General features: G+C 50.4%; 1 protein-coding gene across 1 annotated transcript in view; it reads left to right on the top strand.

Annotated features, from left to right (window-relative positions):
- The first annotated feature begins 3251 nt into the window (after nucleotides 1–3251).
- LOC134013500 (FRAS1-related extracellular matrix protein 2-like) overlaps nucleotides 3252–24923 on the top strand; it is a 38788-nt gene continuing 17116 nt past the window's right edge. Inside the window, exons 1-3 of the mRNA XM_062453008.1 lie at nucleotides 3252–8384; nucleotides 10853–10942; nucleotides 19033–19179. Coding sequence (XP_062308992.1) covers nucleotides 3368–8384; nucleotides 10853–10942; nucleotides 19033–19179 — 5254 coding nt within the window. The 5' untranslated portion in view covers nucleotides 3252–3367. The remainder of the gene's footprint in view (nucleotides 8385–10852; nucleotides 10943–19032; nucleotides 19180–24923) is intronic.

Here is a 24923-nt window from a genome sequence, read left to right as displayed (position 1 = left end):
AAACCAAGTTAACTAATACAAATCTCAACAGGACACAACCGACCAAAACACAACACCTCTCTCATCAAAGTGTATGGGACCTAGGTAATAGTGTGCCATGTCAGCTTATTACTCATGCCTCCTAACATGTCTGATAAAGAGCGTGACCCAGGAGAACAGGGATAAGGTCAGAAGGTCAAGGGGTCAAGAGTTTAGAGCTGATGGTGTTGGTGGTTTTGGTGTGTGTTTGTGTGTGTTGGGGGTTGGGGATGCACTTGGGAGTCTCAAGTACATTCCATCTCTATGGTAACAGAGATTCTAAGGAAAAGTGAGGTTGATGTGTGTGTGTGTGAGAACTTTGATCACAACTTTGAAACCATCGACTTTGGAGTCAGTAACAGCCTAGACCAGCGTTGGCCTGAGGAGAAGATACAAGCACACAAAAATCAAAGTGGAAATGTATCAATCCGAGACTCTTTTGTCTCAGATTTTGCACTGGTAAGTCAAGGAAAGACAGACTTCACCAACACCATTATGCCTTTACTGTAATTCATAACAGCTATGTATGTTCAACCCAAATTACAGGCAAAACCTATACATATTATTGTCACCTGCCACATGATTTAATAGGTAAAACCCCCAGTTGCAGTTGCCTATTGTAAAAACCAAAAAGAACTCAAAGAGTTTCACCAGACTGCAAATGTTTGCGTTTAAACGACGCTTGCCGTAAACTCAGGCAGTCATTGTGTTTGATTACAGAGCAAGAGGGCCTCAGACGTGTTTGTGTTTGGAGAGGTGGACACTTCCTGTTTCTGAACGGCAGTTTTCTGGGGCTGCTAGCATGGGAACAAGGACAAAACAGATGTGAGAGAAAGAGTACCTGTAGTCAAGGGGGGTTCCCGGCGACAGCTCTCTTTCCCAGTAATTGCTAGTTGGGACTAACACCGGTCCACGTTTTGCATAGTCAGCCAGCTGCTAACATGTCCAGAGCTCCCAGCACACAGTCAGTTGAATTGTATTATTAATTTCGCTGACTCTTTTATCCAAAGCAACGTTCGACACTGTGTCCTGCTAATAGTAGGAGAACGGGGCTTCTGAGAGCGAGAGAATGAAAGAACACCAAGTGATAAGCTTCCGTTTTTTTGGACACAAACGTCCACATATGCACATGCGTCACATACATATTTACCCTACACATGTACCCTACACGTGTAACATACCTACTGTATTCAACATACACATGTAACGTACACGTGTTTCCTGGACGTTTAACGTGCTTGAGTCCCCCTGTGAATCAGGGGTTTGGAACATCAAGACGTGTTTGCCTCTAGATTCCAAACACCCAACAGGATGACTATACAATTCTGTAGTTACAGAATACAGCATTGTTTACTGAGCATCCAGGAGTGAGAAAGGCATGGGTTCTTCCAGAGATCACTCTTAAGGTATTCCTAAACTAGGAAAACATTAGCTTATTTACCATCACTAAAGGCTTGGTGATGTGTGGGAGTAAGGCCAGGCAGGATATAGGTCTTTACACCTGGGTGAACAGTGTTAGACATTAACAAAACTGGAAAAACATTTGACTCCCCAGTATGATCGTGTATGTGGATCGCTGAGGGCAGGACTTGGTGGGAAACCAACAAGGGGAGTGAGGGATGAGGCTTAAGAACACAGGTGAAAATGTGCTCTGGTCTCTCATTGAGTAATGAGGGCTCTGGTGCCTCTCTCCTTTCTTCCCTGCTCTCTCCTTCCACAACTCTGACTCAGTCTCCCTGCAAGCCACCGCACATCCGACATCTAACCCTCCTCGACCTCTGACTGGATCTGGGTCCAAGTAAATCATTACAACTGCGCGGCAAGACGTTGTAATGTCCACCCGTGTCAATCAATAGGAATATTTGCATTTCTCGGTCAAACAAAATGTGAACTCACAAGCATGAACAGCAAGACACTATATAATGTGAAGGAGAGAGCAGCTGGAACTCAGTGTTCCCATGTCTGGGGCGATGACAGGGCAGGAAGACCCCTTTAATCTCAGCACAGGCTGGAGACGGGGCCTGTCAGGGGGAGGGAGGACTCGGTCCACCCAGACACAGGGGTCCCCCTCTCCTCTCCCCCTTGTCCTGTCCTCTCTTCTGCTCTCCTTTTTTCGTGTCTCTTCTCCCCCTTTATTCTCTCGTTTCCTCGGCTCTCTCTTTTCCTCTCCTCTGTTCTGTCTCCTTCTCATCTCCTCTATTCTCTCTTCTCCTCTCCTCCTTCGTCTCTCACTCTTGTCACTCGTCCTATCCCTCTCACTTTGTCTTTTGGTCTTTCTCAACCTGTGTCATTTTCTCTTTCTCCCTCTCTCTCTCTCTCTCTCTCTCTCTCTCTCTTCTCGTCTTTCACCTTTACCTGTCTACTTTCAATAGAGCAGAGGAAGATCATCAGTGCTTCTAAGAACATCACTGATCTATCTCTGAGTAATGTATTTCATTAGGTGTCTGTGTATCACTGGTTCATAGAACAGGTAACACTGGAGGGAGCCAGACACCACGTGACAATGATCAATCGTCATTCTCTAAAACTGTATATTGGCTTTGGGTGATATGATTGGGAGTCAGATGGCTGAGTGGTGAGGGAATCAGGCTAGTAATCAGAAGGTTGCTAGTTCGATTCCCGAACCAACCAAATGACGTTGTGTCCTTGGGCAAGGCACTTTACCCTACTTGCCTCGGGGAGAATGTCCCTGTACTTACTGTAAGTCGCTCTGGATAAGAGCGTCTGCTAAATGACTAAATGTAATGTAAATGTAAATGATTAACTCAATGGCAGGTGGCTGCTGATGCCTATTTGAAATCCAGATTTTCATCCGTTCTTTTCCCGTATTTAATGGTTAGGCTGTTTAAATGTTATTGGAGGCTTTGTATAGTTTTCTGTGATAAATAGCAGGCAATGAAATTGACCAATCGCAAACAACACCAGCACATGATTAAGGGAAATGGCACATTTAATGAGGATTATAGGATGTAAGTGATTTTAAAATCGAAGAACTAAACCACTGCATCTTGGAGTCTCCGCCCTTAGAAGGACTGCTATCTCATCTGTCCAATCACAATCTTCCCGGAGCGTATAGACTGCTGTAACGTCCAATCGTCTGTCAAAGTGGGCGGGCATGCTTTCCACACCCCACGCAGGTCCTCAAGTGCCCCAAGTTAAAACTCCGCTCGCGCAAATGTCGCTTTGAGAATGTCGCCCACCCGTGCAGTTTCATGCACGGGACTTTCCATTTCTCTCTCGCTCACCTGATATCACTTCTTCTCAGGATTCTACCTGTATGACAAATAGACCAGACACTTCTCCAATATTTGGATAACACCGACTTTCCTGGATTACATTCGGTGTCACAATGTTTTTCTCTAGACTTTTCATCCTGGTTGTCTCTCTAACGAGAACCGTTTCAGCACAGCTACAGGATAGTTATGGATTATCTTATGCGCTGAGGCCAGAACTATTGGAAGACGAAATATTGGTGGCTAACAACGGAATACGAGTGCCTATAGGAAGGTCTGTTTTCATCGATCCTATCAATGATCTGGTTATTCAACAGCAGCCCGGCGACCGATGCAGCGTCACCGTTCTGGATAATGATCCTTTATCGCAGAGACCGGGACATCTCTCTCCCAAAAAGTTTCCCTGCGATTTCGGACCCAACGATGTGACATACACACACTTCGGCTCAAGGAGCCCTGCCAAGGACAGAGTGAGACTACAGCTCAGGTATGACACCCAGGCTGATACCGTTATCATCCCTTTCATGATGGAGGTAGAGGTCGTCTTTACGCAACTTGAATTGTTAACAAAAAACATGCCTCTCCAAGTTGATAAACTCAATGGAGTTAGTAACCCAATAGATAAAAAGACATTGGAATTTACTTATGACAGAGACTCGCACAAATGCCAGGTGACATCGCTGGCTAGCGGCAGCGCGCTCCCTAGATACGGAAGACTTATTGACGAAAGCAAACTTGCCAATATGATGGACTGTGATGAATTCACTGAAGCGAACATCCGCTATGAGCACACGTTTAAACACAAGTCTCCAAACAGGGACCATGTTCCCATGATTGTCGAATTACGTGACAAAGAAGGCAATTTGCTCAAACAGGAATATTTCAATCTGATGGTGCGCATTAAAGAGGGACAGGAAAACACGGCACCCAAGCCAAGCTTTGTGGCTATGATGATGATGGAGGTCAGTCAGTTTGTCATGACAGCTCTCACCCCGGATATGCTAGCTGCAGAGGACACAGAGTCAGACCCAAATGATCTCATATTCAACATCACCTCTCCTTTGTCCTACGAAGAGGGCTACATAGTCAGCACAGATGACAGAAACCTCCCCATCACGTCATTCTATCAAAGAGACCTACGGGACCTGAAGATAGCCTACAAGCCCCCTTCTCTTGACTCGGACACAGAGAGGATTTTCCAGATAGAGTTTGTGGTGGTGGACACAGAGGATGCAGTCTCGGATCCCTTTGCGTTCATGATCGTGGTGAAGCCAATGAACACCTTGGCCCCCGTGGTCACGCGCAACACCGGCCAACTCCTCTACGAAGGCCAGTACCGCCCGCTCTTCAGCGCCCACAACCTCGAGATTAGCGACGAGGACAACCTCGAGAGCGTCACGGTAACGGTGGTCGACGGGCTCCGCCACGGCCACCTCACCATCCTGGGCTCCCACAGGAAGTTCTTCACGTCGGCCGACCTGGCGTCCGGGGTCGTCGTGTACCAGCACGACGGGAGCGACACCTACAGCGACAACATCATCTTCAGGATGACGGACGGGAAGCATGACGTAGAGTTCCTGTTCCCCATCACGGTCGTTCCGACGGACGACGAACCGCCGATCGTCAACGCCAACACCGGGCTGGTGCTGTTCAAGAACCAGATGATGCCCATCTCCCCTCTCACGCTCAGCGCGGCTGACATCGACTCTGAGGACTCGACCATCAAGTTCACAATCGTCCCTCCTCTGTCCACCATTGGGGTCTTGCTACTACGACAGTCCGATGCCCCTGAAGACCCCTCCTCGTGGAAGTTCAACGCTGTGCACGAGGTGTACGAGAAGGAGGTGACAGAGTGGCTTCAGAAAGACATCACCGACGGCAACCTGTTTTACAGACACACAGGCCCCCATAACACCGACACGGTGATGGACCAGTTTGTCTTCACGGTTCAGGACGACAATGACCCTCCTAACGTGTCGGAGAAGAGCACCTTCGTCGCCCGGATCCTACCCATCGACGACGTTCCACCGGTGCTGTTCCCCGGCACCACCCTGCAGATGACGGTTCACGAGTACCAGCTCACTCATTTTAGCAAGGACGTCCTCCGCTACACTGACCTGGACTCGGAAGACCGCGATCTGAAGTACACCGTCGTCCTGCCTCCCACCGACACGGACGAAAACAGCCCGGTTGTGTTCGGGTCGCTGGTTCTGACGGAGAGGCCCGACACAGAGGTCACCGAGTTCACCCAGGCTCAGGTCAACCATCACAAGATCTCCTACAGCCCTCCCGACCTGGAGTTGGGCATCACGGCCCACGTGGTGCAGTTCCGCTACTCCGTCGAAGACACGTCCGGGAACAGCGTGGAAGGGGCGTTCGTCGTCTTCCTGCAGCCGGTTAACAACAAGCCGCCACAGATCACCAACACCGGCTTCACCGTGTTTGAGCGTGGCATGCACGTGATCTCTCGTGCAGAGATGGACACCACTGATCCAGACACAGACAATAAGCAGATATCTTTCACTCTCAGCCAGACCCCTCTCCACGGGCACGTCCAGGTGGCCTTCGCCAACCTGCCCAAAAGAGGCGTCTTCACGTTAGAGGACATCTCGGACGGCAACGTCGTCTACGTCCACAACGGGGACGAGGCGGCCAACGACGCGTTCCAGTTGGACATCAGCGACGGCATCCACGTCGTCACGGTTACCGTCAAGGTCACGGTGAAGCCGGTGGACGACGAGACGCCCACGGTCAGCTTGCCGCCCGGCACCGTGGGCTCCCACGTGGACGTCCTGGAGAACGGAGCCACGGAGATCACGACCAGCGTCATTCAGGGGCGCGACGAGGACACCGACGACCTGCAACTGACCTTCATCGTGGAGGACGCGCCTTCGTCGGGGGAGATCCTGGTCAAAGGGGTACCCGCCGGTAGGTTCACTCAGGCTGACATCATCAACGGAGTGGTGGTGTACGCGCACACCGGCGGAGAGATAGGCCAGGCTTCCAAGGAGGACGGCTTCAACCTGACCCTGACAGACATGTCTGATGAGTGGACCGTAGGCGGGAACAAGGTCAACGGCGTCCGTGTCCATGTCACCATCCTCCCCGTTGACAGTCAAGCCCCTGAGGTGATCCTTGGGAATCAGTTCAGCGTGCTAGAGGGCGACAAATACCCCGTAGGCCTCCATCACTTGGATGCTGAAGACAAGGACACGCCCAGTGAAGATATACTCTGCACCATCATCGTTCAGCCCACGTCTGGCTACTTGGAGAACATCTCTCCAGCTCCAGGTTCAGAGAAGTCCAGGTCCGGCACAGCGATCAGTGCCTTCACCATCAGGGACGTCGGGGAAAGCAACATTTATTACGTTCAGAGTATCCACAAAGGCGTGGAGCCACTGGAGGACAGATTCACGTTCAGGTGTTCTGATGGAACCAACTTCTCCGAGAAGCACTTCTTCCCAATCGTTATCATTCCCACCAATGATGAGAAACCGGAGATTTACATGAGGGAGATCGTTGTGATGGAAGGGATGAACATAGTCATCGACACTCCGATCCTGAACGGGGGCGATGCGGACATCCCGTCAGAGGAGCTGACCTTCATCATCTCCAAACAGCCCAAACATGGCGCCGTTCTCAACCAGCTAGCCACGGGTTCAGTCTTAGTCACCAACTTCACTTTAGAGCAGATAAGAGAATCCTCCAGTATCATCTATGAGCACGACGACTCAGAGACCACGGAGGACAGCTTCAACGTCATCCTCACCGATGGGAAATACTACGTCGAGAAAACGGCAGTTGTCATGATCATCCCTGTGGATGACGAGACCCCGAGAATGCAGATCAACGACGGTCTAGAGATCGAGGTAGGGGAGACCAAGGCCATCACCAACGACATCTTGAAAGCCACCGATTTAGATTCCGAGGATAGCACACTCGCATACGTCATTAGCTTTGGACCTGGTCAGGGCGTTCTGCAGAGGCAAGTAAGAGGTGATGGTAGAACATCACATTCCTCGGGCCTTGGTGGAACATCTGCACGGAACATCACAGTGGGCATGAACTTCACACAAGCCGAAGTGGACCAAGGTTTGATCTTTTACATCCACAACGGTCAGGAGGGCATTCGTGACCTCGTCAAGTTCGACGTCACAGACGGTTTGAACCCGTTGATCGACCGCTACTTCTACATCACGGTGGGCAGCATCGACATGGTGTTCCCGGACGTAGTCAGCAAAGGCGTGTCGCTGAAAGAGGGTGGTAGAGTGACCTTGACCACTGACCTGCTCAGCACAACCGACCTCAACAGTCCAGACGAGCACCTGATCTTCACGATAACCAGGGCCCCCGTCAGGGGACACTTGGAGTGCACGGACACCCCAGGGATGCCCATCGCTTCCTTCACCCAGCTGCAGCTAGCAGGAAGCAAGGTCTACTACATCCACACCTCGGACGATGAGGTCAAGATGGACAGCTTTGAGTTTGAAGTGACCGACGGCTACAACCCGGTGTTCCGCACCTTCAGGGTCTCCATCGTGGACGTAGACAACAAGAAGCCGGTCTTGACCATCCACCAACTGCTCGTCACTGAGGGTCAGAGTAAGCTTATCACGCCGTTTGAGCTCACGGCTGAAGACCAGGACACGGCGGAACGGCTGCTCAAGTTCACGGTCACCCAGCTGCCGGTGCACGGGAAACTGCTCTACAACCAGTCCACGCCGGTGACCACCTTCACCAAACAGGACCTGAACGAAAACCTCATCAGCTACAAACACGACGGCACCGAGTCTTCCGAGGACTCCTTCTCCTTCACCATCACCGACGGCACGCACACCGACTTCTACGTGTTTCCCGACACGGTGTTCGAGACCCACCGTCCTCAAACCATGAGGATCACCGTGGTGGCCATCGATAACGGTGTCCCGCAGATTGTGGTGAACAAGGGGGCCCCCACGTTGAAGATCCTGTCCACTGGTCACCTCGGCTTCCCCATCAGCTCCAAGGTGCTGAGGGCAGAGGACAGAGACAGCCGACCCATCTCCCTGGTGTTCCACATCACAACCGTGCCTAAGCATGGCTACATCGTTGACCTGGGAAGAGGGAACGACTCTGTCGACACATTCACTCAAGGTAAGCTCCGGAACAAGACCGGTTCACTCTCAAACATCGGCATGTGACTCAAACATCGGCATGTAACTCGGTGTGCATTTGAAATGTTTCGAATGAGATGTGGTTGGTGAGTTAGATGTCTGTTGGAGCGTTAGAGTGGAAACGTGTCTGTCCTCTGAATAGTTAATGGATACCATTCACATATCTCCTAGGCCTAGGCTACAATTATTTAATCACACAATGCATAGTGCAGATTTAATCTACAATGTATAATTATTACTCTCTCTGGCAACTATGGGCATGGGAATCAAGCAGTTACTGCTTTATCTGAAGGGCTAATTTAGATATGCCTTCCTCATCCAACTGTAATTAGCCTGGTGAAGAAGGGGCTTGACGTTTCACGCAAAGGTCTCTTGGACGGTTACGGATGAATAATTGAATGCCTTTAGTCTCTAGGGAGATGTTCTCTTCAGATGTTCAGAACAGTGGTTTGTTAAAAGAGGCAGTGCATGAAGTCACAGATCACTGGAAACAGGGTCAGGGCCGGCGTAGACCTTTCAGAGATTGGATGACATTTGAGTTGCCATTCCGAGGTGGCTTTGTTTACATTGTGTGTTCAAGATTCATTGCATCTTTTGAGAAGCAATCAATTAAATGGCGGTGATTAATTCAAATCTTTACAAATGCAGAAGACGTCCTGTTCTGTATGCTGTGCTCGTTGTTAACAAGTCTCTCTCACCTAAAGCCTGGAGAGGGTCTTGGGGCAGCCAATAAGGCGAAAGAGGCTGCGAATATTAACGAGAGGAGCGTCTGGAGAAGAGAAACACTTCTGACAGCTACCAGAGAGTCTCTGTCTTGGGAAAAGGGCACAGATGAGGAAACAGTGTTTGTGCGTGTGTGCGAGAGAGAGAGAGAGAGAGAGAGAGAGAGAGAGAGAGAGAGAGAGAGAGAGAGAGAGAGAGAGAGAGAGAGAGAGAGAGAGAGAGAGAGAGAGAGAGAGAGAGAGAGAGAGAGATTGTGATGGGAATAGATGAGAGGGGTAGGAAAGCAGGTAGAAAGGGAGCGAGGGAAAGGAGGGAGAAGGATAAAGAAAAAGAGAAGGATAGAAAGGGAAGAAGGGGGGGGGGGGCTGAGCAAACATTCTCATCAGAGGAGGCAGTGGGGCGAAAGAGACAATCCTTCCTTCTTTATTTACTCTTCCCATTTCCAAGGGCACATCCCACAAGGGAACCTCTTTAAATATTTGATTATCAGAGTACCACTGGTTCACAGTGTTGACTTTGTATGAGCCGGGATTCACTGCCTGGCAGAGGGCTGCATCTCCCAAACTGTGTAGCTCCCTCATCCTTTCTCCTGTTTTCTTATCACCTGCCCTCTGACGTTAATTTGTACCAGACTGACGTGGAAAGGAAGAGACTGAATGAAAATGGAGGTTGTATAGTACCATATCAGTGTAGGCGAAGGAGCCCGTGTAAGGTGAGGAAGCAGTTGGAGATGTTTGAGATGCACCCCTCGCAGTGTTAGTGAAGGAGCCCGTGTAAGGTGAGGAAGCGGTTGGAGATGTTTGAGATGCACCCCTCGCAGTGTTAGTGAAGGAGCCTGTGTAAGGTGAGGAAGCGGTTGGAGATGTTTGAGATGCACCCCTCGCAGTGTTAGTGAAGGAGCCTGTGTAAGGTGAGGAAGCGGTTGGAGATGTTTGAGATGCACCCCTCGCAGTGTTAGTGAAGGAGCCCGTGTAAGTGGAGGAAGACGTTTGGGCTGCATCGCAGCAGTGAGAGGTTTTACACTTTAATGACCTTCCCCTCTTTTAACATCTATTATTGAAGGTAATGGTTCAGATGGGCCGTAGCTGAATGGTGTCAATGATTTTTCTACACTCCGCAAAACACACCTTTCTGGGGTATCGTGGAAACATGCGCCAGAGAAACCCTGTAATTCAGAAGGGTTTGAGGAAAACAGGTGTGAGGGAACGAGATCTCTTCCCTGCTCTCTCCGGATTCCTGTTCTTAACATTCTTCTCCCCGTCTGTCATTAAAGGTTCGGCTGTCACCTGGTTTGACGCAACAGACACTTAGTTTACCTGACAAGATTTTCTTTTTACGGGGATGGGAGTCGTGTCGTTTGATGGTTTTACGGTTAAGTACAGACAGTTGAGGATGCAATAAAAACAAATCCCTGTCTTTTTTAAATGCTGCATGCTTTCGAATGACTCACTCTGAGCCCAGAAAGGAATTAGAGTCTTTGTAAAAACGAAGGGCCCTGCTGTTAGAGGAAAACTGATGTAGGACAGCTTCCCTCTGTGAGGCGACAGTACGGCAGAGAGGGTCAGTAAGCCTTAATGCCAAACTTCAAAGTGCATTCAAGAATTTTTATTGTACTGATATGAAATTGCACATGAAAGCTTTCAACATCTCTTTAATACAACAGCTCCCAATATACATACGTTGTTCCTCATCAAAATCTTCCCCTGCCTTGTGCTTCTGCCGTAGCTGACGTAGACGACTTGAAGATCTGCTACGTGCTGAGGAGCGACGAGAACGCCACGACGGACCTCTTCCACTTCTCCGTGGAAGACAGCGGTGAGTCATCGCCCTCTATAACCCCTCGTGCTCCATCATCTCTTAACCTTACGCTCCACTTCACCTTCTCCTCAGAAGGTTTCCCCAGCTCCACGGCTTGATATTCAGTTCGGGCTTTGTGGACTGACACAGTCTAATTTCTCTTATCGTCAATAATGTAACATTTTGCAGACTCTTATACCAAGTGACATACAAGGGGGGGGATTCGACCCTGGGACAAACTTAATCTGCACTCAATGCTGAATCACTGAGCTATACACATCCGTCTTCTAGGGGCCTTGTGGGAAGTTTACAGAGGCTCTGCAGTTCAACACGCTTTTTAAAAGAGATATCAGAACAAAAGCAAGTACAAAAGAACATTTTCTGTTTAGAGGTTATACCACAGCTACAGTGGATCACTTAGCATTGCTAATTACCATCTACTGTGACAGCGTCAATGACCGAGGTATATTTTTAGTTCTTTTGAGGTAGTGAAAAGAAGAAATTGATTGCAGGTGACCCTCAGGCTTTTTCAGAGGGCCTGATAACGCTGGATGGTGTAAGATGTTGTTTGAATAGGCTGAGGTATTCTCGACTGCGGTTTGTTGTGCTTTGTAGCGCTGGACGTGGTTGGAGGTACTGCCACAGCCCCAGGGGGTGCGACACGTCGTTGGATCGATCCCAGAAACGTGTAAGATAAAAGGTGCTAACAGATGAATGAAAATGAACGATAGCCGGTCGCGCGCACACGCGTGTGGTGTGTGTGTGTGTGTGTGTGTGCGTGCGTGTGTGTGTGTGTGAGAGAGAGAGAGACTCGCAAACTCCCTTAAAACAAAGGAAACAATTAACCTTCTGTCAGGAAGTTGTTGTTTCTTACTAGGAAGGGAACATTAGTCTGACACACACACATACACACACGCACACATGCACGCACACACACACACACACACACACACAGAGGGCTTGCCGTGGGGCTAAGGGCTGGCCAGACCTCTGGCACAAAGCAACGTTTGATATTTAAGAGGCCAGCCAGAACTCCTGATAATGAGAGCCTAGGGGTGCATCACTGAACCTAGCTGGGAGACACAGCCTGGTAATTATGTGCCACATTACAGGCTCCTCCATAGAGGAAGAGCAGGGGGAAGACTACCTTTCTGTAGACCAGCTGGGGCTCAGCATGGTGAAGGTGAAGGGCCAGGACCAAAGAGTTTCGTTTTTTTCTCCCATGCTTCTAAAAGTAGGAATCTGGCGTCTGCAAATCTGTTTGTTGCCACGTTGCAGTGTCTGGATGACGTGAAATGACGTCAGAGTGCAGGACTGAATTGAACGAGTCGATATATTTTTCTCCGCAGTGAGCTGGGTCTTACACTTGATGTCACTTGGGTTGTCAGTTGGCTTTCAGTAAAGCTGTCACATAAAACACTGGTATGTAACTAGAACCATGTCAACCTCGTAGAAATGGTGTTTGTGTGTTTGGGTATGTATGTGTGGGCATGTAGTATGTGTATGTGTGTGTGTGTGTATGTCTTTGCTGCCCTTGCTGGTTTAAGAGGACAGCCCCTGCAGGGTGAAACTCCCTCTTCTCTTTCTCTCTCTCCTTTCATTCACTCCCCTTCCTTTTCTGGCTCTTGTCTTCATCCTGGGGCCTGGGTTAACACAAAGGCCCCTACCCCCCTCCTGCCCCTCCCTGCGTCCAACCACCCCTCTGACATACCAGTACTTTATCTAGACTTAAACACACTTCAAGCCCCCCCCCCCCCCCCCCCCACCGGCTTTCTCTACCCCCCAGCCTTCTCCCCCAATCCCCAGCCTCTAGGTCCAGCCTCTAGCCCCAGCCTTCACCCCCATCCCCCAATCTCTACCTCCCAGCCTTCTCCCCCTAGCCTCTAGGCCCTGCCTCTAGGCCCAGCCTCTAGGCCCAGCCTCTAGCCCCAGCCTTCACCCCCATCCCCCAATCTCTACCTCCCAGCCTTCCCCCCCTAGCCTCTAGGCCCTGCCTCTAGGCCCAGCCTCTAGGCCCAGCCTCTAGGCCCAGCCTCTAGCCCCAGCCTTCACCCCCATCCCCCAATCTCTACCTCCCAGCCTTCTCCCCCTAGCCTCTAGGCCCTGCCTCTAGGCCCTGCCTCTAGGCCCAGCCTCTAGGCCCAGCCTCTAGCCCCAGCCTTCACCCCCATCCCCCAATCTCTACCTCCCAGCCTTCTCCCCCTAGCCTCTAGGCCCTGCCTCTAGGCCCTGCCTCTAGGCCCAGCCTCTAGGCCCAGCCTCTAGGCCCAGCCTCTAGGCCCTGCCTCTAGGCCCTGCCTCTAGGCCCAGCCTCTAGGCCCAGCCTCTAGGCCCAGCCTCTAGCCCCAGCCTTCACCCCATCCCCCAATCTCTACCTCCCAGCCTTCTCCCCCTAGCCTCTAGGCCCTGCCTCTAGGCCCTGCCTCTAGGCCCTGCCTCTAGGCCCTGCCTCTAGGCCCTGCCTCTAGGCCCAGCCTCTAGGCCCTGCCTCTAGGCCCAGCCTCTAGCTCCAGCCTTCACCCCCATCCCCTAATCTCTACCTCCCAGCCTTCTCCCCCAACCCCCAATCTCTACCTCCCAGCCTTCTCCCCCAACCCCCAGCCTCTAGCCCCGGCCTCTAGGCCCAGCCTCTAGGCCCAGCCTCTACCTCCCAGCCTTCTCTGCAGACGCGCCAGTAGTAAACAAAGCAAAGAGAAACGCCTTTTAACAAAGAGAGAGAGGAGGCTGTAGGTTCATCCAGCCCAGCGAATGTGAGGCCACATTCTGCTCATTCTCCATGAGTCAGACTCCCCTTCAGGGATAACAGCTCCACTCCAAGTCTTTAGCCCTTCACCCTATAAGCATACTGTACCAACTGCATGCTATACAGGGTACTTGACATCAGTGTGTGTGTGTGTGTAAGGTGAGGAAGGGTCTTGCATGTCAATGTGTTTGTGTGTGATTCAGTCCAAATCTTTCAGGGCTTTTACACACACACACACACACACACACACACGCACTTGAATTTCCCATCCGTGGTGCTGGAACGTGTTGTCCTTCATACCTGAGTCCTGTCCGTCACCTGCCTCCCAGGCCGCGGCCCCTAACGCAGGTCCTGACACGTCTCATGCTCATCCAGCGGGGTGACCCCTGACCTCTCTGTGTCAACATCCGTCCAGCTATACGTTGACCCAGGAGAGCATTGGTGCTATAGAGACTTGTATATAGAGCACACTCTCTGTCGCACACACACACACACACATCGTTTGGAGAGATTAGTTGATCTGCAGACTGCGATCTGCTGTCAGTCAAAACTCCCCAGGCCCTCTCCCCTTATATCTCTTTATCTTTCTCCTTCTTTCCTAACCCTCTATCCCCCTCTCCTGCTGTCAGTCTGTGTATCTGATTTCACCGCCTCCTCCATCTTTCTGTCGCTCCTTTTTCTTTTTTTTTCTCAGTCTCAGTATTCGTGTGTGAGATGTAGGTTCTTGTAGCGGCGAAGGCCAGAAGAAGATTATACACTGCTGGTTAAGATGGAGATATGTAGGAGGTGGATGGACGGATGGACGGATGGATAGGGGAGGAATTGGAGAGTATTGAGGGAAGAAATTATTTTTCATCCATTGAATTATTTCAGGGCTTTTTCCATCTTTCTCTTTCTCGGTCTGGTAGGGCGTAATACCGCAGTCTCCCCTTTCATCTGCCAAGAATAACGACAAGCCATCAAGCCAAAAGGCTCTAAAAGGAGTTCTTTATTAATATTTTTTTACGAGATTTCGATTTTTTCTCCTGAGAGCCACGCTGCTTCCCTTGGCTCCCAGTTCGCCTGGTTCAGACAAAGTTTGTTTGAGGAGGAAATAGGCTTTCAAACCGTGGATTTTCAGTCGTTTGGCAGCTCGGCTCTGTCTGCAGGTTCATATACACGTAAAGTACAGAACTGAATAATGCAGCGATGTCAATAGGAGATCTTTTTCGCTCTCGCTCACTTCCTGTCTGAAGAAACCTCCATGCCTCTCTATGTGAACACATGAATCATGCACCTCCTGCAGCTGAAGGATGGAACCCTTCTGGGAAGCCATATTTTACACACACAACCCCACACACACACACACACACACGCAAGCACACACACACTCACCATGTCCTCCAGCCTCTTCCTAGAGCATGGCCTGAGGAGTGGAGCGATGATCACCGTTGATCAGCATAGCGGAGAAACATCAAAGTGATGCAGATACACCCCGCCTTAGAAGTTTCAGTCGAGTCGACAGTGTTTTTCGATATAGTAGCGGTGCTAAAGGTGTTCCGGAGCAACAGCTGGATCTCTCTCCCCACACACACACACACACACACGCACACACAACTCAGGCACATGTGCACGCATGCAAGTGCACCCACAGACAACCTGCGCAGGCACTCGCACAGGCGCGTACACACACACACGTTTCCTTCTCTGTCAGGAAATTAACATCGATTCAAAGCATTGTTAACGAGCTGTGTGTGCCTGGGGCCATCAACCATGACACCCAAGCCTCTGGCTCACGACAAAGACTAGGAATTCCAACACACACACACACCCACTCCCAGCCCCCCCCCCCCCCCCCCCTTACACACACCACTTTATTACAAAAGATTTCCAGTTGGCCGGCAATCCTGGCTGACCCTGGAATGACCTTTCAACCCAACTGAATTGGACGCGGCGAGGTACCATAAACTAAAACGAATGACATCTTCTGATTCTGGTGCCCTTAGAAGGGCATAAAGCAGAGCAAAACCATCCAGTACATTGTCAGCACTCTGTAATCCCCTCTCTCTATCTTTCCCTCTCTCTCTTGCTCGCTCTCTGTCTCACCCAACCTCCCTTCTCTCTTACTGTCTCCCCCCCCTCTTTCCCGCTATCACCCTCAACTTCCCACCACCACAGTCACACACACACACCCGCACCCAGAGACAAACACACACCTCAGCATGTCTGTCGGTAAGAGCGGGCTGGCTTTAACGAGAGAACAGACACATCCCAACGTCTGTTTGAGATGTTTCAAACGGTCTGAACAGGAGCTTTACCTCAGTCCAGCATTCATCCCGTCGCCCTGAAACACAACCATCCTCTCACAAAGGAAGAGGCCCTGTGTGTAGGTTCAAGGCATAGAGGACCTCTGTGTGTGTGTGTGTGTGTGTGTGTGTTAATTGAGGGTTAAAGGGAGGGCACAGGGCTGTACCCCTCACTACCCCTCAGTTCCTCTCCCTACTCCCCCCTCAGGACCTCCCGCGCCTGGCCCACTTGAAGTGAAGCATCATGGTAGTTTGAGTCTTTCGAGTTTCTTTCCCTAAACGAAGGGAGAACGTTTTTTTAATTTTTTTATAACAGGATATAACGATCTCTGTGCCTCTGTAATGATGTTTGCCGGGACTATTAGCTTGAATCACGTGATGGAACTCGCCTTATTAGTGTTTGATACAAAAGGTAATCTGTAAAAAAAAAAAAAAACATCTATATTTTCAAAGAATACTTGGTAGAGCCTGGAAGTCGGGTAAATACATGTGTGCATGGCTTGTGCCCGGAAGCCGTCTCTTTGGAGCGTTTTTTTTGCGGGCACATCTTCAGATCTCTGTTTTGGCGTGAGCTTGTGAAGTGGACTCAGGTTTATTGAGGGGGATTTCAAAAGATGCGACGGTGGCTGGTCAGCATATGAAAGACCTTTTATCATCTGTTCTGGGCCGGAAGAAAGGAAAGGGCTGGAGACAGGCTCACTGACACGGCGTCATGTCTCTGCATAGCTCCACTGTATTAGACTGTGTGTGTGTGTGGCGCGCACACACACACACACACACACACAGTGATCCATACTAACATGGACACGTTCACATATATACTTCCACACAGGCTCACACGCAAACATGCAAATACACCCTGATACACACACATACATCTCCACTGACACACAGGCTTATAAAGTACCGACACGCGCGCGCGCGCACACACACAAATGCATAAACAACTACGCCTTCGCGCACGCAATCACGCACACATGCACGCATATGCACTGGGTTCATATGAAGCTCACATTGCAGTCAACTTCAAGCACTTGAGATGAAAGCCAAGCTTGTCAAAGACGAGGTTCATGTGTGTGTGCATGTGAGGTGTGCAAATGTATGCGCGCGTGTGATTGTGTGACTGCATGTGTGTGTGTGTGACGGTGTGGGTTGGGCAGCTGAGGGACTGTTGATTTATTCATCAGGAGTCTCTCGGTAACTCTCGGTTGCACTGAGGCATACAGAAGGAGCCTAAACTCTTAGTCCGACTGGCAGAAGCCGAATTTCACACTGAACTTTTCACCTCTGACAGAGTGGTGTGTTTTAGCACTTGTATAGTCTGGTGCTTTGAGGTTCAGCCAGCCAGCCAGCAGCAGTGTGTGTGTGTGTGTGTGTGTGTCAGTGGGTGTGAGAGAGAGTGTTTTTGTGTGAGTTTATGATCCTGTTCTACCTTCAGGGGTGTGTAGGTGTGAGACAGTTATCCAGGGCGTTGCGTTTGTCACAATGATTCCCCCCCTCTCTCTCTCTCGCTCTCTCACGCTTTCTCTCACAAACCCCAACCACGCACACGCATTCCCGACATAGCCTGGCATTGTTCACGCGAACAAAAGAGACGATACTCTCCTTTTCCCCTTGTATCTCCTTTATTCTGGAGTTGTCTTGTTTTCGCCCTCCCTCCATCCTTATCTCCCCTCCGCCTCGCCTCGTTCTCTCCAGCATTTGTGTTCTCGCCCTCGCTCGCTGTGTTTCCTCCCCTCCTCTGCTCCCTCATTCCATCTTTCGTCTCCTACATCTCTCTCTCGCTCTCTCTCTCTCTCTCGCTCTCTCGCTGTCGCTCTCGCTCTCTCGCTCTCCCTCGCTCTCTCTATTTATACTTGCTCTCTCCCTGTGCTCTCCCACCTTCTCTCTCTCTTGTCTTCCTCTTTCTCTCTTTCTCTTCATACGTCCATACAGTAGGTACTATATCTCTCTCTCTGTGCTCTCCCCAACCTTGTTTCTCTCTCTCTCCATCTCCCTCTCTCCCTCCCTCTCTCTTCCTTATCCTCTCATCCCTCTCTATGTCTCTCTCTCCAGCCTGGGAGGGTTGTGCTCGGAGCAGCATGTCTCCCTGCTGGGCAGATAACAGTGAGTCATGTGTGTCCTCCGCACGCAACCTCTCGCACGTCGAATCCTCTGGATGAACTGTCATCATATAGATTATACGCTGTAGCCTAGCAAAGCAGGGGCACTCGCCCCACACAGAGCTCAAGAAAACTTCCATGACTACGATGGCATGTCCTTCACAGGATAAAACTGTTTTTTGAAACACTAAACGGGTCACGTCTTGACATGGTGGCGAGGGTGAGGTTGTGGGAACTTCAGCTGTCCGACTTGCGTGTTCTTTCCACTGTGGATGATATTCGAGGTGTTCAAACTGTAGGAAGAGAACCTATGTACCTCTTGTCAAGGCGTGTTGTCTTTCTTTCATCTCCGCTCGTTTGGAAAGACCAGCTGTTCCAGACCGAAAAATGTGCTTTCTTTTCATCTGTATATTATGCTTTTGTATTTAATTGTCCTTGCAGAAACATTCAGACGGCGGTGAAAACACAAAATGTACACACAAACTGTACACGCTGCACATGGTTCACACACACGCATACTTGTGAGTTGTGGGCGTAGCAGGGAGGGAGAGGATCTGCCGTCATAGTAACTGTTGTTTGGTCACTTGGAAAAAAATTCGGCCTCGCATGACTGGCTTGGCTTTTAGTGATATTAAACACACGAATGTGCACACACACACACGCACAAGCATTGCACACGTTTGTAACACACTAAGCCTATTCGATACAGGGAAGGGATTCGACCCAATATCCATAAGTCACTTGTGGGATCCCCATCTTGATCGTAAGGGATGTGCACGAGGCCTAACCCAAACACCAGGTCAGTGCTGCTTTAGAGACAGAGCTCTTCTATAGACAGACAGACAGACAGGCTGACATGAACAGACCAATACACAGACGACGATAGAGAAAAAAACTGACAGAAGCACAAACGCACACCCACTTTAACATTTATCTGCTATAATGTCTGCTGTGTGTGTGTGTGTGTTCTGCGTTCAGGGGGAAACAAGCTGAAGGAGCAGACGTTCCGCCTGGACTGGGCCTGGATCTCCCTGGAGAAGGAGTACCTGGTGGTGGATGAGCAGGACAAGGTCCTGGAGGTGGTACTCAGACGCAGGGGCTACCTGGGAGAGACCTCCTTCGTGGGTGAGTCTGTCTGTCTGGCTCTCTCTCTGTCTGTGTGTCTGCCTGTCTGTCTCTCTCTGTGTGTCTGCCTGTCTGTCTGTCTGTCTCTCTCTGTGTGTCTGTCTGGCTGTCTGTCTCTCTCTTTCTGTGTGTCTGCCTGTCTGTCTGTCTCTCTCTGTGTGTCTGTCTGGCTGTCTGTCTCTCTCTGTCTGTGTGTCTGCCTGTCTGCCTGTCTGTCTCTCTCTGTGTGTCTGCCTGTCTGTCTGTCTGTCTGTCTCTCTCTGTGTGTCTGTCTGGCTGTCTGTCTCTCTCTTTCTGTGTGTCTGCCTGTCTGTCTGTCTCTCTCTGTGTGTCTGTCTGGCTGTCTGTCTCTCTCTGTCTGTGTGTCTGCCTGTCTGCCTGTCTGTCTCTCTCTGTGTGTCTGCCTTTCTGTCTGTCTGTCTCTCTCTGTGTGTCTGTCTGGCTGTCTGTCTCTCTCTCTTTCTGTGTGTCTGCCTGTCTGTCTGTCTCTCTCTGTGTGTCTGTCTGGCTGTCTGTCTCTCTCTGTCTGTGTGTCTGCCTGTCTGCCTGTCTGTCTCTCTCTGTGTGTCTGCCTGTCTGTCTGTCTCTCTCTGTGTGTCTGTCTGGCTGTCTGTCTCTCTCTTTCTGTGTGTCTGCCTGTCTGTCTGTCTCTCTCTGTGTGTCTGTCTGGCTGTCTGTCTCTCTCTGTCTGTGTGTCTGCCTGTCTGCCTGTCTGTCTCTCTCTGTGTGTCTGCCTGTCTGTCTGTCTGTCTCTCTCTGTGTGTCTGTCTGGCTGTCTGTCTCTCTCTTTCTGTGTGTCTGCCTGTCTGTCTGTCTCTCTCTGTGTGTCTGTCTGGCTGTCTGTCTCTCTCTGTCTGTGTGTCTGCCTGTCTGGCTGTCTGTCTCTCTCTGTCTGTGTGTCTGCCTGTCTCTCTGTGTGTGTGTTTGTCTGCCTGTCTGGCTGTGTCTCTGTGTGTGTGTTTGTCTGCCTGTCTGGCTGTGTCTCTGTCTGTGTGTGTGTGTGTCTGTCGGCCTTTCCATTTGTCCATCTGCCTGTCTGTCTGTCTGTCTGTCTGTATGTGTCTGTCTGTTCGGCTTGCATGCATGCATGGGTCAGTGAGAGGGAGATAGGGAGAGAGAGGGAGATAGGGAGGGAGAGAGGGAGAGAGGGAGAGAGGGAGAGAGGGAGAGAGGAGAGGGAGAGGGAGCTGAGGGCTATAAGCAGGCGTGTGTTCTGTCACCTCCAGTCATTAGTATTCTGATCCTTGTGAATCATAGCTGGAGTGTTAGCGACATAGTTTCAGCTGCTAGCTCCTAGCCTTATCTCGAACGTCCGTTCTACTCGCAGGAGCTTTGTGTGTGCGTGTGCTTGTGTGTGTGTGTGTTTCCTGTGAGGAGGTTTTTGCAGTAGAGAGTATCTCTGGGGCATACATGAAAGCCTATGCCCGACTCTCATCTCTCAGCACAGCCGGTGTGTGAACACCTGGTTATCATCTCAGACCACACACACACACACTCACCCACACACAACCATTTGTATTCACTAACCCCCCACGCATACTCATACTCATGTCACATAGGCAAGCTTTTAATTGTTTATTTGTCTGTTTGTCAGAAGTGAGAGTCAGGTGGCTGAGCGGTGAGGGAATCGGTGTGTTGTGTGTGTGTGTGTGTGTGTGTGTGTGTGTGTGGAGGATGTAAGTCTGAACAGAGGCAATGCCAAACTGCACAGCATGTTTTGTTCTCTGCTATATCTCTATTGGCTACAATGATGAAACAACATTTGTGTGTGTGTGTCTCTGAGTGTGTGTGCATGTGTGTGTGACCATCACCACTGGGTTCTAATGATGTAACGTTCCCCACTGAAGGGTAACTAGGATAAAAGAAACCCAACAGCCCCCGTCAGTCACCCTGGTGCTCAGACACCGCACAGCACGGGAGAGGAAGCACTTATGCACCCCATCTGCACACACACGCACACTCATGCACACACACATACACATACACACTCATGCACACACACATACACACACTCACACACACACACTCACACACACACACACACACACTCATGCACACACACACTCACACACACACACGCACACACACACATGCACACACACTCACACACACACACACACACTCATGCACACACACACTCACACACACACACACACACACACACACACACATGCACACACACTCACACACACACACACATACACACACTCACACACACACACTCACACACACACACACACACACTCATGCACACACACACTCACACACACACGCACACACACACATGCACACACACACACACACACACACACACACTCATGCACACACACATACACACACACACACTCATGTCACTGGGAACAAAATAACAACATCTGCCTCCGTCTCCTGCCTCAATTTTGGATTCACAAAAATATGTTGTTTATTTTGATCTGGCAAAAGAAAATAATTCGCTTTTTTAGTTTCGCTCGGCCTGTTTTTGGAGTGGAATCTCGTCTCTTCGGAACATTGTCTGAAACAACATGAATCAAGAAGTTACGACAGTTATGTCAATGCCACATTAATGCGACAACTGTCAAATACTTGGAAAGACAATCTACAAATACTGCCTCTTCTACCTGAGACTCAAAACAGATAGCAGCAGCACGTAGACAACCATGGTCCTGTAATACAGAACTTACTGGTTATAGGCAACCTTTAAATGTGCTTTAAATGTAGCATGAGTATAGTATAAAACCATGAAACAAGTAAGATTTTGAAGTTTTTTTTAATTTAATAGGTAACCGAGCACGTATTGTAGGAGAGTAAACATATTAAGAGAGTTTGTTATATTATATGAAAACTACAAACTAATTTGTTAATATTTTTCAAATGGGAGACATGATTGCATCATCTGGACTTGATCATGTTCAGCCTTACATTTACATTACATTTAGTCATTTAGCAGACGCTCTTATCCAGAGCGACTTACAGTAAGTACAGGGACATTCCCCCCGAGGCAAGTAGGGTGAAGTGCCTTGCCAAAGGACACAACGTCAGTTGGCATGACCGGGAATCGAACTGGCAACCTTCGGATTACTAGCCCGATTCCCTCACCGCTCAGCCACTTGACTCCCTCCTTCCTTTTTTCTCACCCCCCCCCCCCTGCCTTCCTCGCCCCTGGTCTTACTCCCCCCCCCCCCTCACCCGCTGTTCCTCTCTCATCCCCCTTTTCTCCTATTCCACTGTCTTCTCTTCCCCTGGCTCCCTGCCTCCTTCCTTCTTTCTCCTGTCTCTTTTTCTGACCTCTCTCCCCCCCCCCCCCCCCTCCTGCCCTGTCTTTCATTTACGGCTTTTCTGTGTCTTCCGTTTGCTCTTTCTTTCACTCTCCCTACGCATCCTCTCCCCTGTCTTCGCTGTCTCCCGTGGCGTCTCTCTCCTGTCCTCTTCCACCATCTCTCCTCCACTCCTTTGTTCAAAGACTTTGGCTGCATGGGGCCTCGGTGCTGCTCTCTCTCTTACTCTCTCTCTCTCTCTGCCCTGTAGGCCACGCTCCCCGTCCTGTGGTTTCGGTTGCTTTCCCAGCATGCTCTCCTCCTTTCCCGCGTTCTCTCCGTCTCTCCACCTCTTCCCCTCTCATCTGGTGTCGCTCCCCTGCCGCTCCTCTCCCGTCTTCCAACGTGGTGTCATCTCCTGCACTCCTCGTCCTCCGTCCTCCCCTCTCCCTTTTTCTTCCTTCCTCTCACCCGTCCGTCTCCACGGTCTGCCTCTGCAGCTGGCCCTCCTTAAAACATCCTCTCCTCTCCTCGTTCTTGTCCTCTCCTCTCCTCGTTCTTCTCCTCTCCTCGTTCTTCTCCTCTCCTCTCCTCGTTCTTCACCTCTCCTCTCCTCGTTCTTCACCTCTCCTCTCCTCGTTCTTCTCCTCTCCTCGTTCTTCACCTCTCCTCTCTTCGTTCTTCACCTCTCCTCTCCTCGTTCTTCACCTCTCCTCGTTCTTCACCTCTCCTCTCTTCGTTCTTCACCTCTCCTCTCTTCGTTCTTCACCTCTCCTCTCCTCGTTCTTCTCCTCTCTTCGTTCTTCACCTCTCCTCTCCTCGTTCTTCACCTCTCCTCTCCTCGTTCTTCACCTCTCCTCGTTCTTCACCTCTCCTCTCTTCGTTCTTCACCTCTCTCCTCGTTCTTCACCTCTCCTCTCCTCGTTCTTCTCCTCTCCTCTCCTCGTTCCTCTCCTCGTTCTTCTCCTCTCCTGTCCTCGTTTCTCTCCTCTCCTCGTTCCTCTCCTCTCCTCGTTCTTCTCCTCTCCTGTCCTTGTTTCTCTCCTCTCCTCGTTTTTCACCTCTCCTCTCCTCGTTCTTCACCTCTCCTCTCCTCGTTTCTCTCCTCTCCTCGTTTCTCTCCTCTCCTCGTTTCTCTCCTCTCCTCGTTCTTCTCCTCTCCTCGTTTCTCTCCTCTCCTCGTTCTTCTCCTCTCTTCGTTCTTCACCTCTCCTCTCCTCGTTCTTCACCTCTCCTCTCCTCGTTCTTCACCTCTCCTCGTTCTTCACCTCTCCTCTCTTCGTTCTTCACCTCTCCTCTCCTCGTTCTTCACCTCTCCTCTCCTCGTTCTTCTCCTCTCCTCTCCTCGTTCCTCTCCTCGTTCTTCTCCTCTCCTGTCCTCGTTTCTCTCCTCTCCTCGTTCCTCTCCTCTCCTCGTTCTTATCCTCTCCTGTCCTCGTTTCTCTCCTCTCCTCGTTCTTCACCTCTCCTCTCCTCGTTTCTCTCCTCTCCTCGTTTCTCTCCTCTCCTCGTTCTTCTCCTCTCCTCGTTTCTCTCCTCTCCTCGTTCTTCTCCTCTCCTCGTTCTTCACCTCTCCTCTCCTCGTTCTTCACCTCTCCTCTCCTCGTTCTTCACCTCTCCTCTCCTCGTTCTTCACCTCTCCTTCCTCTGCTCTCCCATGCTCCCTGCTGCTCAGTGTGCTGTAGCAGTGGGCTGCCGTCGGCCCATCGTTTGAATCCATCCATGTATGGAAAAGAATCTAAGAGAGTCTACGCCCTGACATTTGAGTCTGTATATGCGTATTCGTGCTGTATGATTGTGCGTGCGCGTCCGTGTGCGTGTATTCTTTTGAGTGAAGATCTAGTTAGGTGTGTGTGTGTGTGTGTGTGTGTGTGTGTGTGTGTGTGTGTGTGTGTGTGTGTGTGTGCGTGTGTGTGTAAAGGCAGCATGTGTTGGGCGTGGATTGAGCGGGTGTGTCTCGCTCGCCGAGCACCCAACCGGCGGTCGTGCTTGAAGTCTCCCAGATCAGACGCTTTGTAACAGGTGTACCTCCACACCCCCCCAACACCCCGCCCACCCACCCCAGACCCCCTGATGAGAAGGGACTCTCTCACAACCCATCTAACTAATCACATCCTCTCTGATGGCTGTGTGTGTGTGTGTGTGTGTGTTTGTCTCTATGCTTTTCTATGTTCTTTCGGTGTTCTTTTTGTGTTGTTTTTGTGTTGTTTTTCTGTGTGTGTGTTTTATGTGCTTGTCTATGTGTGTGCGCGTGGCTTTTACATGTGTGTGTTTGTTGGTGTGTGTTAGAGTGATACCAGTGTGCGTCTGTGTTCTTCTACATGTTCTTTGTGTATGTGCCTACACTCCTATATATTATGTGTTATGCTATATGCTTGTGTGTGTGTGTGTGTGTGTGTGTGTGTGTGTGTGCGTGGGGACGGGGGATGCATGCTTATGTTCTTCTCCAAAGAGCATCCATATACACACCCTTACACACACACACACGCT

This window comes from Osmerus eperlanus, chromosome 27, assembly GCF_963692335.1.
Source record: "Osmerus eperlanus chromosome 27, fOsmEpe2.1, whole genome shotgun sequence".
Lineage (NCBI taxonomy): Eukaryota > Metazoa > Chordata > Actinopteri > Osmeriformes > Osmeridae > Osmerus > Osmerus eperlanus.
Note: the sequence above shows the minus strand (reverse complement) of the source record. Positions and strands in the feature narration are given on the sequence as shown.